The sequence below is a fragment of the Oryzias latipes genome, chromosome 17, assembly GCF_002234675.1.
Source record: "Oryzias latipes chromosome 17, ASM223467v1".
NCBI classification, from domain to species: domain Eukaryota; kingdom Metazoa; phylum Chordata; class Actinopteri; order Beloniformes; family Adrianichthyidae; genus Oryzias; species Oryzias latipes.
The window spans coordinates 21,520,310-21,535,145 of NC_019875.2; the positions used below are offsets into that span (position 1 = coordinate 21,520,310).

At 38.9% G+C, this 14,836-nt stretch overlaps 1 protein-coding gene across 1 annotated transcript; it reads left to right on the plus strand.

The window, feature by feature from the left end:
• The first annotated feature begins 199 nt into the window (after nt 1-199).
• Nucleotides 200-14,552, plus strand: dvl3 (dishevelled segment polarity protein 3). Its single transcript, XM_023965157.1, has 15 exons — nt 200-807; nt 2,362-2,431; nt 4,080-4,195; nt 4,978-5,090; nt 6,252-6,387; nt 7,617-7,707; nt 7,808-7,877; nt 8,062-8,201; nt 8,455-8,531; nt 8,703-8,770; nt 8,843-8,992; nt 9,999-10,130; nt 10,346-10,513; nt 10,682-10,885; nt 13,341-14,552. The coding sequence occupies exons 1-15, from the start codon at nt 647-649 to the stop codon at nt 13,700-13,702; spliced, it is 2,058 nt and encodes a 685-aa protein (XP_023820925.1). The 5' UTR covers nt 200-646; the 3' UTR covers nt 13,703-14,552.
• The last annotated feature ends 284 nt before the right edge of the window (nt 14,553-14,836 follow it).

Genomic DNA, 14,836 nt, shown 5'->3' on the forward strand with positions numbered 1-14,836 from the left:
ATATTTTAAAATAAAAAAATTAATTGTCAATTCAGAATTTAAAACAAAAAACTTCCGTTGATTTATTTTAGTTAGGATTCACTTCGTGAAACCCTACACCACAGCTTTCTCCTCTGTGACGTGGTTCGTGCAATTCTACTCCTTTCCTGATGGTGTCGCTCTTTTCTAGAACAGGTTTTAGTATTTTCCCTTTTCTTTTTTTTCTCAGTTTCGTGTTCAACAAAGTGCAGAGGTTGGCAAAGGGACGAGGGAGAAAGCTGTTGTGAGAATGACATTTTGAGAATCTTTGTTTGCCATGTTTTCCCAGACCTTATTGTCTTTTTTCGGCGTTTTTAGCAGCTTTGTGAAAGTTTACAGAACCCGCAGCGAAAGCGATTCACGTCGGATGGCGCTGGTGGTACACTTTTAGACACGACAGACAGGGAAAATATTTATTACCATTCCACAGAAAGAGACCCGTTTGTCTATCAGCAGCTGTATAAAATCAGAAGCAAAACTAAAAAGAACTACTCTATAGGACCAAGAAACCCAAGGAAGACCACGGGACAGCCTCCACCAGCGCCACGGGGAGTAGGGGCCCGAGAGGGAGCCTGCCAGGCCCTCGGCTTGATGTACCCAGCCTGCCTTGCCTTAACCACAGTCCGGGATGGGGGAAACGAAAATTATCTACCACCTCGACGATCAGGAGACGCCGTACCTGGTGAAACTGTCTGTCCCGGCAGACAGAGTCACTCTTGCGGACTTTAAAAATGTCATCAAGAAACCAAATTACAAATTTTTCTTCAAATCGATGGATGATGACTTCGGGTAACTATTAAAGAGCGGATTTTCTCTGTCAAGAACTGAAGGAGTCAGTGAAATATGCTTTTCAGGAAGATTTTGCTGTGCGATTCCTTGTTTGTTTTCCCTTCCGTCGACTTCCCATAAATACGGCTTTGACATTATTAGACTATATTATTTGCTAACCTTTTGCTCAGCTGTTTCTTTGTTAGCTAGTCAGGCTTGTACCGTTAGCTGATCTGTTCAGCGTCCAGCTCTCGTTTGTTTACATTGCGCGTGTGGCTAACGTATACGCCTCGCGCTTCTTCAGATTTGTCTGACCAAGTTTGGTATTATTAGTCAGTGTCATAAACACACGAGAAAACCCCAGACTGGCTTAAACATTGTGTGGATTTAAAAGAAGTACTAGTTGCCAACCTCAGTGCTGTCAGTTGCTGGCTAATGTAGCATCCATGCTAGCAGGACGGTGTCAGAACATGAAGGGCCACTTTGAGTTTGGTCCAGACCCGCAGGCCCCTGCTGTTGTTGTCTATTAGCCCGAGGAATGCAGCGTTAGACACAAGAATGTCCTGTTCATCATGTTGGCAGCTTTATAAGCATGTGTTTTAGTCTTTAACAAAGGGGAAGAAAAAAACAGAAAGCCCCTGAAAATGTAGACTATCCGCGTCTATCCAGACAGCCAGTGCGGTCTTTTTTAAACCCTTTTTAGTCAGGTTTTCACACTTGCCCTCATAAATACAAACTTAGGGTGGGACAAAACCTTTAATTGCTGGGGCTAGCTTTTTCTTTTTAAAATCTATTTACATTTTGAAAACCTTAAAGTCTTTTTTTTTATTGCACTGCATAGCTTCAGTTACTTGATTTTAAAATCTACACCCCTTTTGGTAAAGCAAAAGCACAGCACAGACATTAGGAAAGCCAACCCTCAGCTTTAGTCAGTTTACTGCATATCAATAAAAGATATTGGGCATTTACTTGGAAAATAGAGATGCTGACACCTAAAAGAATGGTGCCTTATAGAGTGCGGGTTAAAATGACCCCACCTCGTCTGTAACAACAGGACAGACAGTTTATAGCTCTGTGAAAAAAATAGACCAGGAACACAACAATTAACTTAAAGTACAAAGCCCAACAGAAATCAACTGGAAAGGAACCAAACACACAAAAAGATTTTGTTTCCTGCATTTTTTATTTTATTTTAAATTCCTTTTATGCATTTCCTCCAAAGAAGCTCTACTTTATTATGTAGTCAGTTTCCTATGTGATATGTGATTGAGACCAGTTGGTTTTGCACCACATGAAGGACTACAATGCTTTTGACTTCCTGGAGTGCTGAAAGATGTCTGATGGAAACTTTACAGCTGTTTTCATTCTTTAGACACTGTAATACACGAAACATGACTGCTATCAACCACTTTTTAACCCTTACATATCTGTAATAATACACCTTTGCTGCTTTTTTTCTTCATTTTATTTTAGACTTGTTCTTAGTTCTCTATGAAAATGGAATGAATGCATTGCATCAGTTGGTGTTGTTCATCTCATGTTCTTGTTTCACTGAAACCTTTGCTTTATTCACAGGGTGGTAAAAGAAGAAATATCGGATGACAACGCGAAGCTGCCCTGTTTCAATGGACGTGTGGTGTCATGGGTATGTTCAAAATCCAGAATAGATGTTTTTGTGTGTTTTTTATAAACCACTGCCAGACAATTCGTTTGCAACTATTACAAGGATTTCCTTCTGCTGGACCAATTCTAGAGGGACTTCAACCTACCTGTGTGTGTGTACAAGAACATCACTATCAAACTATGATCTCCAGCATAATACAAACTCCTTTTTTTTTGTTATAAATGTTTTACAACTTTTGGGGATAAACAGAAATCCTGCATTGGCTTTTAGACAAAAGATTTGGTTCTGGTTAACAGTCTGTTTCCTTTTAACACTGAAATTGGATTAAAGACAAGTGAAATCACAGGATAGCGGTGGATTGCTCATTACCAAAGGGTCCTACTGTGTGTCATTTAACAAGAAAATTGAATATCGCAGAGAGGAAGGCTGGAGTTGTGAGAGTTTTGTGGGTTGATATGAAAATGCTAATATTATACTGTGTGTTTGTGATTAAATGTTTCATTTGAGAGCCATAAACACACCATGATTGCTAGATATGTTGCTGTGTTTTTTTAGCTTTGTGGTCAGGTTTGTATTTTTTATGAAATTTTAAATTCTTTAGGGTTGTTACCCATTTTTTTCTGATATACTAGGAACTATTATTTTAGATTCATCCGTTTGTTAATCTCTAGCACTCATCTGTTTTGTCAGTGATGTGGTTGGTTGATCCCAAGGGAGCCATTATTCATCACAACAGTCCAGCACACTGATTTCAGCTTGACTGCACTTTATTGCAAGAAAATCAGTTGATTTGCGTAAACTTTGTCAAAAATGATTAGATTATTGTCTTCCTTACTTCCTGCTGAACTTTCTTAAAAGCCAAAAATGTTGGTAGTGAAAGAAGTCCTTTGCTAATGAGGTCATAAAACGCTGTTATGGATCCACTATTGGAGCAGTTCATTCTAATTTATGTTCATTTCTCTAATCTTGCCAGTGAAGTATAAATTTCATATTCTCGTTATCAATTACCTGATAAACTTAAGCTTTATTAGATAATGTTGCTTCATTCCAGGACAGAGTAGTGTTCCTTCCTGGCCGACATGCCATCATTTAACCCGTTTCAATAATCTTTTAACACGGATAATATTTTAAAAATGTGTTGAAGCTGACTCAGATTGAATTTGTGCTTTATATTTGAAAGTATGTTAAAAGATGAATTCTTTATTTGTGGATTACTCGAACACAAGTGTTTTATTTATTAATGTGTAAATTTGCTTTGAATAAATTATTTGGGACCTTCACAAATGGAATGCATGTTCTCTTTACTGGTCACATAAACGTGAGTAACCGAAACTAAAGGAAAGAAAGTAGACCACCTTTTTTAAAGAAAAGGTCCAATTTACTGGTACCACGCCTTCATAACAGCTGTTGTTTTCTGTTGAAAGCTATTTTTCCTATTTACTTGGTAACCTAAGCAACACCTTTAAATACACAAACATTAGGTCTTGGCCCAGGCTATTTCTTACTCAACTCAAATCCAGAGCACCCTTTGTATAGCTTTGTGCCGTCACAGGTTTTGTGTTTCACATGTAAACACCGTCACAGATTGACAGTAGTCTGTACTCGAGCTCAATGTGCCGTGTCTGTGTTTGCCTTATCTGCATGACTGATCACTCTCCGACTTTCCCAGCTGGTCTCTGGAGACGGAGGCCATGCAGACACAGGCTCGGTTGCAGATAGCTTGGAGCCGGCTCCACCTTTGGAGAGGACAGGGGGCATCGGAGACTCAAGACCACCTTCCTACCAGTCAGTACATTTAGACATTACTGTGTGGTTTTGATACTTTTCATTTTTTCTGTGTTGGTAGAAAATACCTATTTTTTTTTTTTACTTTGTGATCACAATTTTTAAAACCAAAGTTGCTTGATTTTCAGAATAATTATGAAATCTGTAGGGACCTATAGAACCCATAGAGAAAAGGGTGGATTCAAGGAATCAATACAAAATTATAGTTGTCCATTAAAAAGTCCCAGTCTGTCCTTAGCTGTGCTTTAAAAGTCTCACAAATCCTGGGAAAAAAAAGAAAGTACCATTTTCAATCTTCTAAACAAGAACACGATAGTCATTGGAACATAGATAGATAGATAGACAACTTTATTTATCCATTTGGGAGGTTCCCGCATGGAAATTGACATCTCCATCGCATACAGCACTATAAGACATAATCAGAAAAGTAAAAACAGTAAAGACATTTTACATTTCTGCAAAACAGCATATCAGCACATGAGCATAGCTCGTTAAACTAAATCACGTCTGTCAATGCATCATCTAGTTTCTCCAAAATACTCTGCAACAAGATTGCACTCTTCACCACTCTGGATCTAAAATAAACATCACACCCACAGCAGACTGCTATCAGACTCCTACAGTTGGCTGTAAATATAAACATGTATTCCTGTGATTTAAAAAAAATAATATATATTTTTTTATTATTAATGAACTTTGCTCATCTGACAAAAATCTGCGTACAAATCTCTAGGATCTTAGTCTCATTTTAAAGCAGCTTCTTTCCTTTTGAATGTTGAAAGTGGGAAAGCAGCAAGCGGGCGGGACAGCTTGGACAATGATGCAGAGACTGGCTCCATGGCGTCGCAAAGGAGAGAGCGGGAGAGGCCAAGACGGAAACACACAAACGACCACGGTCAGAAAGATGTCCGCCGCGTCTGTTGCTTTTTTTTGAAAATTTCTTTGATCTGTTATAAATCTTTTTCATGTCTTTTTCAATGATGGTAATAGTTTATTCCAAATGTGTTTTCATGAACAAGCAGGAAACCCTGGAAACCAAACTGCAGAGTTGAGCTTTCTTCTCATGATCCCCTTTCAGATCTGCACTGCCTGTTATGTCTTGTATTCTTTTCTTTGATTTCATGGGATATGAACTCACTGATGTTGAGCCTATAAGATGCCACCTCAAGCGTTTCCAAACCATGGTAACCATTCTGTGTCATGTTCATCCGTGGACAAGTCTAAACCACTGAAGGTGCACTGAAATAGTCACTTCGTTTGGCGTCTGGTCAGCTGTTTAGAGCAATCTGAAAAATTCACTCTGATGAAAATTGTGTTTTTGGTGTTTTTAACATGTTCTTGTAGCATTTTTCTGATGATTAAGGACATGTATAAAGAACATTAGGCTTAACAATTAATTTCTGAGTATTTCTTGATTCAAATTGTTGTGAATCAGGAGTAGATTAAAAAATGCTCTTCTGAACAAGATTTGTTGGAACAAGCACCTGCTTTGAGCTCTCAGCAACAGGGAGGGACAGAGTGGGTGGGGTTGCTCTTTTCCAATGGTTCACGACACAACTACAAGGCAAATTTCTAATGAACTACTGCCGCTCTGCAGAAACTATGTCCTAGAAAATGTCACAGGTTTTTTTTTAGATTTTGGCTAAAATGGCACAATCATAATTAAAAGACCATTGGGAACATTTAAGATGATTGGAGTGGGTCATTAAAAAGTACAATAGTTACCTGTAGTGCTATGATATTTTCTTCATGTCTGAACCGAACAAAGCTAAGAAGTCTTAAAGGCTTCCCACCTTTGTCTCTTTATAAATGGGTGTTTTGGAGTGCGCCCATTTCCTTTAATTTAACTCAAAACAATGCAGAACCTAGCAGAGCCTTTTATGTAATTTTAGCACGTTATTTTTGGCAAAAGGTTTGTTTCATGTGCCTGGAAAGACATAGGAGAGGTTTTCATCAGGTGTGGTTAAAATCAGGCCTGTCTTGGGTCAATGACATGATGGCCGCATCTGATTGGTCGTCATAGTGAAGCTGTGATCTGTTGGCTTTTGTGCTGCAGGCGGGCGGCAGAATGGGTACACATCACGGGCAGTGGGGCGCGGCGGTCCAGAATACGACAGCTGTTCGTCCTTTATGAGCAGCGAGCTGGAATCCACTTCCTGTTTTGATTCTGAAGATGACGATGCAACCAGCAGGTGAGGCGTCCCAGACCCAGACTGATTACCTGTAGTTTAAAAAAGAATAAAACATACTTCACTCAAATCAGTGGTCCCCAACCCCTGGGCTGTGGACCAGTACCGGTCCATGGGACAGTCGGTACCGGGCCACAGAGGAAAACAAAAAACCCACATATTTTCTATTTCATTCATAATCTGATTCTCAAGGAAGTTTATTTAGGAAAACTGCTGGATTTCTCCTGACCACATCTGAATCATTCTTGACGAAGTTCAAGTTGCTTAGTCACGGGTTGGAAATACATCCACCACTTTAATAAAGTACCGTCCGCTAAATTGAAACCCCCAAGCTTGCAAAGCTAACTATAACAAACACATTTGGAAAGTTTCTTTTCTAAGAAAAGAGTCAGTGAGGAAAAAGAAGAGACTTTCGCTTTCAAATAAAAGAAAGCTGCATTTAACAGACAAAAACCTGGATCAAAATATGGATTTACTACGACAGTTGTTTCCACACACCATAATACTAATAATGCATAATGTTCCGCAACCGTCTGTTACGAAGATGCTGCTAATAAAGTTACTCAAATAGATGATTCTTGTTTATCGTTACACCGGTTTTAGAGACCATTTTTATTTGATTTTTCCAACGCACCATAAAAGTCCAAAGCTGGTTTAAGTTTTTAGCTTCTAGATCAAATTTGAATGGTTCCTACATAAAACCTAGTCTATAAATGAAGTTTAAACCAGCTACAGAATTTCTGCTGAGCTTTATCCACAAACGTTAGGGGGAACTGGAGGCTAAACTTCAGGCTAGTACAGGCCAGTCCATGAAAATATTGTCTGACATGAAACCAGTCTGTGGCCTGGAAAAGGTTTGGGACCACTGACGTAAATCATTAACAAAATGCAGTTGTTAAAATTGGTTGGAAAACCTTGTTTTATTATGGGGAAAAAAAATTCTTAAGAGATTATGCTGATGTTCCATTTTGTTGGTTAATAGATATAGAGAAATGTCTACTAGAAAAACAGTGCTGTTTTAAACCCAAGTTCTTTATCGATTGGCTTTTAAGTGGAGTAATTTGCTATGCTGCATATTAAGCAGTCAAGACTAAAACATGTTGAAAAGTCACAGCATGTTCAGTGTATTCACCCCATCCTGGTGAATGGATTTACATTCAATTATTTAGTGAATGACCCTACAGTCACCACATCAACTGCTTGTAGCTTTTAAAGTTCGTATTTCTCCCCAGGTTTAGTAGCTCAACTGAACAGAGTTCTTCACGTTTGATGAGACGCCACCGCCGTCGCCGACGGAAACCTAAGGCTTCCAACATGGACCGGGTGAGACACGGGACTCGCACGTTTGTTGGGACAGCAAACACATGTTGACAGTTTTTGTTTAATTCTCATCACCCAAATATCCATTAAACCTTCTGTCCAGTCTTCCTCGTTCAGCAGTATCACGGACTCCACCATGTCTCTTAACATCATCACTGTCACTCTTAACATGGGTAAGTTACGGTACTTGTTTTTATTTTTTTAAATGGAATAAACTTTTTTCCCAGACTTGCTTTGCTGAATATGGAGAAAGAAAGAAAAAAATGGACAAATTCAACAACTTTAATCCATAAATGTTGATCTTCAAAATTATTGTTTACATCCAATATTTACAGTTTGTTTTGTCTGCACTTACAGAAAAATATAATTTCTTGGGCATCAGTATAGTGGGTCAGAGTAATGAGAGGGGAGATGGAGGGATCTACATCGGCTCCATCATGAAGGGGGGAGCTGTGGCTGCAGATGGGCGCATAGAGCCTGGTGACATGCTGCTTCAGGTAAGCCAGGAGTTTTCGAAAAATGTTTTAATTTGAAACAAAACATTTTTTCTAAAACTATTTATTAGGGGAAAACTTGGTCAGTTTTAGCTGACACCATGTGCCGAAAATTGTCCACTTAGTTACAACGCAGTGAAAGCTGATCGTGGGGACATTGCAGTGTTAAAATAGGAATCTGTTGATGTTAAAAACAAAACATCATTTTAAGTAAAAATCTGCGATTGGACGTACTTTTGCATTTTCACCTGTGCAGGTAAATGATATCAACTTTGAGAACATGAGCAATGATGATGCAGTGCGAGTACTGAGGGACATAGTACACAAACCAGGGTAAGTTGAGCAGATGAATTTGTAAAGCTGCATGTAAATGTTTTTTAAAAAAATGACTGAAAACGCTGCAGGCAAACCTATTCTGCACATTTTGCATTCTTTTTTGTTTTTTTCTATTTAATATTATATTGTTATAAATTATATTAAAAGACTCTATTTGGTTTATTCTAGCCCAATAACACTGACCGTTGCAAAGTGCTGGGATCCAAACCCTCGCAGCTGCTTTGCTTTGCCGAGAAGTGAGTATTGGCTCTTCATTTATTATTTTCCTTTCTCTAAAGGTTATATTAAAACACTTGTTTTAACAACAGGTGAGCCCATTCGGCCCATTGATCCAGCTGCATGGGTGTCGCACACAGCAGCCATGACGGGAGTTTACCCTCCATATGGCATGAGTCCCTCTATGAGCACCGTCACCTCCACAAGCTCCTCCATCAGCAGTTCAATCCCCGAGACTGAGCGTGAGTAAGAGCTGCCTGCTGCCTGTTTGGCTTGTGTCACAGCAACTTTCATTCTGGCTCTACCTAATCTTAATGCTTTGATTTTGTGTTCATTTCGGGGTTTTGGCTTTTCTTCTTACCTACTTGATTGCCACATTGTACCATTGGCAGGATGTGAAGGAATTTGGATTTCAGGACTTTGTTTTTGAGTTTTCAGCTCTGTCTGAGTAGTGTCTCTTCTCTGACACTATTAAAGTTCTCCAAGTGGGACCCCACCTTTAAACTGCATTCCTGAGCCTAGTCTCTGTTCCAGCTTTTAGCTTTACAGCTTCCATCTGCTCAATAACTCTTGTCTTCCTCACTGAGCCAATACATATACCAGAAATCTTCCTCATCAGCTGCTGGAGTAAGTGCCAGGGTTTGGGTTTGTTGCTAAAAAAATATATTTCTACTTTTCAGGTTTTTATTAAAGTTGCGTTGTGTTTTTTGCTTTACAACAAAACACATTTTGTAAAGAAACATGCTGTAAATGTATTTTTTAAAATCTTAAAATAACCAAACGTGTGGAAGGATTTAGCTCTTTCAGGTGCTTTTTTTGCGGGGCAGTTTTCAAAAGTGTTTTTTTCCCTTTTGCCTTGTGAAAGTTTCGAGGCTTTGTTCACCAAAGGCGCCGCTGATTCTTGCTCAACAAGAAGGGTTCAAATCAGAGGCAAATGAATGAAACAATTGAAAGAATCCTCTGTTTTTAAATACAGTGAAACTAAAGTTCATGAATTATGGGTTGAAGATTGACGTTTATTAATAAACCAACAAATGCTGCAGTCCAGTCCAACAGCTGAATTCAATTTAGTTTTTTGAATTTGGGTCAAGTCTAATTCCAAAGTACAAAAAACGATGAATATGTGAACAGATTTTTAACGGTTTATAAAATTCCTCTGCATTCAATCGTCAAAACATTGAAACTCAATAGCTTTTCATGTTGACAGAGACGATTAATCATTTTTCTGCATCTTTCTGTCTGTTTTAGGCTTCGATGACTTTCATCTCTCCATCCACAGTGATATGGCAACCGTTGCAAAGGCCATGGCCTGTCCCGAATCTGGCTTAGAGGTGCGGGACAGGATGTGGCTCAAGATAACAATCGCCAACGCCTTCATCGGTATGTTTCCAGAGAAGGAGCAGGATCCAGCTCTTGCCCTTTTTGTTTTTCAACGTGCATTCAGTCATATTTAGTTATTTGACAGATTATCCAAGCTCAAACGTTAGTGGTTATTCAAATAGTTCTGTTGTTTTAGTAAATACTTGGAATGGTTAAACCCCAAGACCTCTAGATCATTTGTCTTGATTTTTTTTTTCCCATTTGTTTTTTCTCAGGTTCTGATGTGGTCGACTGGCTTTTCCACCATGTGGAAGGGTTTTCAGATCGCCGCGAAGCACGTAAATATGCCAGCAATCTGCTGAAAGCTGGCTTCATCCGCCACACTGTCAACAAGATCACCTTCTCTGAACAATGCTACTATGTGTTCGGAGACCTCTGTGGCAGTACGTGGAAACTCAGCTCTTTGGTTAATTAGTGTCTGCTGACAGTGATGAATATAAAAGATGTTTTTCCACCCAAACTCTGTGTTCTCCACAGCATCTGAGAACAAATGAGGTATTTCTAAACTGTTGTAAAGCATTAAACTCATCCCTGCTGTTTTCTTTTTGTAGATATGGCCCATTTGTCTCTCCATGACCATGATGGTTCCAGTGGTGGCGCCTCAGACCAAGACACTTTGCCCCCTTTGCCCCATCCTGGTGCGGCCCCTTGGCCGATGGCTATACCTTATCAGTTCCCGATCCCACATCCTTACGATTTACCGCAGCCCTTTCATGGTGGACCAGGTGCTGGCAGTGCAGGGAGCCAGCACAGCGGTAAGGATCCTCTCAGTACCAACTGGTTTTACTGAAAGTTAACCCTTAGAAAGTCCAGGGTATCATTTTTGTCACTTTTTGAGTTTATATTTTCACCTGAAAAGCTGTTCTCTTTGTCTTGTTTGGTTAGGTGACACTCATTTGATTTATTTTATTTTCAATTTCACAATGCTGTAACAACACACAGGATCTAAATCCCCCAAAAAACAAAAAACCTATCACAGAAATCACAATTTATGTTACTTTTTACTAAAAAAAAATGTATAGTGTAACTTGAAAAACAACATAGAAATGTTGTAAACAACAAAGTCAAATGCAACCCTTCACAATAAAACACTGACAGTTTCTCAGCTGTTCGTGTTGCTGCTAAGCCTAACAGGTTTCAAAATAAGATGGAGAAATAAATCACTTTTTTTTTTTTAACAGCTGAACACACAGTCAGAACAAAATCGTATTCAAAGTTTGCCAAAACGGAGTAAAATGCAGCCAATTTATCAAATGTTTATATTCATATTTATATTCCCAATAGGATCCCACACAAATGTAATGTTTCTGTTCAGCTGTACACACAGGACAGCATCACAGCTCTGACACTCCCAAGCTGTGTGCTTCCTGATTCTGTCCACCTGAAGGCAGCATTTGCATTTTTGTCTGCCCCTGTTGGAGTCAGTCTCTCTGACGAGGAGCTCAGGAATGTGATCATCCTTCCTGCTCGTGGGAACACCACACCATCTCCGCCATGAGGTCTTTCAGTGCCACAGGGTCCCCTTACTTTGATCAGCAACTTACTTTGATCACACCATCTCACTGTTCACTCCTAACACCCAAAATCTCTCAAATCTTCCAAGGATCTCTGCTCAGAAATCTTTTCACTGACACCTGCTCCACCCTATTCGTTCCACAAAATCTTAGTGTTCACTCCAGCAACCAGCAATATGGAGTGTGTTGGGTAGTTGATGTGTTTACTTTATTACTCAATGGGTTAAGGGGTAAGTCCACTGGAACAAACGTGAACTGGCTCTGCCACATACAAGTCAAGGATTCATTGTAACACTGGGAGATGAAAAAAAAAAAAAAAAGGGCTATAAAAAGCAAAACCACATCTGGAATACAGTTTGAAGTCTCTGCTTTAGGGCCGGTTGAAATGGACAGTCAACATCTTGAAACAGGCAAAAATGCCTTTTACAATTGATCATGTGATTTGGACGCTCTGTCCATTCCTAAGAGTTGATCATAAATTCTACCAGATGATTTTTTTAAACATATTTTTATCTTATTGCATTAGTGGAGAGTATCAAACACCCCTGCTAGACTTCATTTACTTTAAAATGCTGCTGTTCATGGCAGTAAGCACCCAATAGATTCAAAAGTAACACTCAGCAGAATCTATTCAAACACATAACTGCAATAAAACATGTTTACCAGTCTCCGTTGCATTAAACCTAATTTCTAGTTTTAGTTTAGAATAACATACAAATATAAATTGTAATCCACACACCAAAAGTTTTTTTCTGTGTTCAGTGTTTTATATTGATTTCTTAAAAGACCATCAGTTTAGCTGCAAATATGTTGATTAACATTTTATAACATGATTTGAAAAAAATTAATTAAAGTTTACATTTAGATGTTTTCTTTTAGTGCCAATCTAGTTTAGTTAAAGATATATGGTTTACCATTTTTGCACCAATTTTCTATGATTATTTTTGCTTGAAATTCTTTCTTTTGGATTTTAATGTCATGATGGGTCTACTAAAGACATTTTATTAGACAAGTCATTCTTTTGGTTAAACATGCCCAACATACTGACTAATATTTCGTCATCCCATAAAATCACGTTGAATTCTTATAGAGCGTTCAGTCTCAGTTTTCACAAGGTATATTGTATGAAAACGGGGCATCAAATGCTGCTGCACTATGTTTTACATACGATACGTTGCACGGCCAAATAATTTCATATTTGCATGCCTTGTGTGCAGTGAGCTTATTGCTTCCATCCAACACAGCTGTTCTTTGAAAGCCCCTCCATTTATTAGTTTGGAAATTTAAACCTTTTTTTTGAAAAGAGCACTGCAAAATAAATCTGAAATATTCTGTTTAGAGTTAACATGCTCTTTACAAATAACATGGCTGTGATATTATCTGCGGGAAAAATGTAATAGAACAGGCAGATGGCATCTCGTCAAACGGATTTGGTTTGTAAACCTAGAAAATATGGAAAAATCTCAATCTGTATTAAATGTATGAACACCTGTAGATATTTGTGTGCTGTTTTGAGTCTGGAAGTTAATGAATTCTCTTAGCTCGTGATTGTACTGGTCTATAATAAATGCACTAGAAAAATTAGATCATGTCTGTGGCATACCCATGAAAAATAGTTTACTGTCATTAAAAAATGGTAAGATTTTTGGCTACTGCATTCAAACTGCAATGATTGTTTCCTATGCTTTATCAACAGGAAGCAGTGGCTCCAACTGCAGCAAGAATGAAGGTAGAAAATCTGGCGGCAGCGGCGGCAGTGAATCGGAGGTCCGAAGCCACAGAGCTCCCAGTGAGCGCTCGGTGGCTCCCCCTAGTGAGAGGAGCATCCGCAGCTCTCTCAGCCAGCGCAGTGCCAACTCCCATTTGCTGTCATATGGGCCCGGTCTCGTCTATGGCCCCCCTGGTTTACCGCCTCAGCCTGCACATCTGTCTACAGCTGCCCCCGGCGCCCCACAAGGCAGAGAGCTGGCCTCTGTGCCCCCCGAGCTCACCGCCTCGCGCCAGTCTCTGCGTATGGCAGTGGGAAATGCTGGAGAGTTCTTTGTCGATGTGATGTGACTGTAGCCTTCTGTTGGAGAAGAAAGTATTAGATTGGACTTTATCAAATAACAAGGCTGAGAAGGACAGCGTGACATTGTGGGAGTGGGAGATTAACAAGTTGGAAACTATGGCCTTGATTTCACTTTCCTTTATAGCAGTCCATTTTTTGCATGCCAAAAGAAAAACCTTCACCTCATTTGTGCTTCTGTTCTTAGTCATTTAGTTATAAGCGTCATACTTTCTTCAGTGAAGAAACAAAGCCTGGAACCAAAGCGCCTTTCACAGCCTCTGCTCCATGCGGGGAGACGTTTTGTGCAAGGACAACAAACAAGAGAACGGAGGGAGGCTTGGAAACGATCTGCTGGGGAAGAGGATGAAGTGCTTTAGCTTCCAGATGTTTTCTAATGTGTTCTGCTGTTTTCTATTTCTTCCAACCTCTCATCTGCCTTCCTGATCTGACACTACATGTCCTCATAGTGTACATCAGAAATGAGAAAAAGAGCCTTTTTCCTCCCTCTCTTGTTTGTGCACCTAAATTCTGACCTCAACCGAAGAAACTGAGCAGAAGTTTAAAAGAACTCAACCTGAGTCAGATCTTTGAATTGTTTAACACAAATGGAAAAAAAGTAGTGCAGGAGAATTTTTTTTTTTGCAGTAATGATGCATTTGTGTTATAATATTCATCATTTTCTAACCCTTAACCTCAGCGTTTAGCTCTATAGTCATTTTTACACAACACCTCAGCTGCTTTACCAGAAAATCATCAACCTGTTTTGTATAGTAGAAAATGTTTCTTATCAGACTTTTCACACTACTCTTTTACTGAGAAAGAAATGTCTTTTTTATTTATAAAGATAGTTTTATGATATATCTGTGTGTTTGTGTGGTGTTTTTGTGCGCACTAAAGAAACTGGTCAGATAAATTCCGTCATTCTGAGATATTTAAGGTCATGATTGCATTTCAAAGCAGTGAATTTAAGACTTCAGGTGAATAAACAAATGATATAATGAAGGTTGAACAAAAGCAGATTTAAAAACATTACACAGAAAAGTACGAATATATTATGAGTGAAAAACTTTTAACTTTTATAATCAACTATATAAATTTATATATTGCTCATTATTTGAGATCAATTTGTTTATAAATTGCAG

What these genes read in the sequence shown, in the direction of transcription:
- dvl3 (XM_023965157.1), top strand. Translation starts at nt 647, where the DNA reads ATGGGGGAAACGAAAATTATCTACCACCTCGACGATCAGGAGACGCCG. An exon ending in CACTGTCACTCTTAACATGG is followed by an intron (nt 7,878 to 8,061) that starts GTAAGTTACGGT and finishes CTGCACTTACAG; the next exon opens with AAAAATATAATTTCTTGGGC. An exon ending in GTTCGGAGACCTCTGTGGCA is followed by an intron (nt 10,514 to 10,681) that starts GTACGTGGAAAC and finishes TTCTTTTTGTAG; the next exon opens with ATATGGCCCATTTGTCTCTC.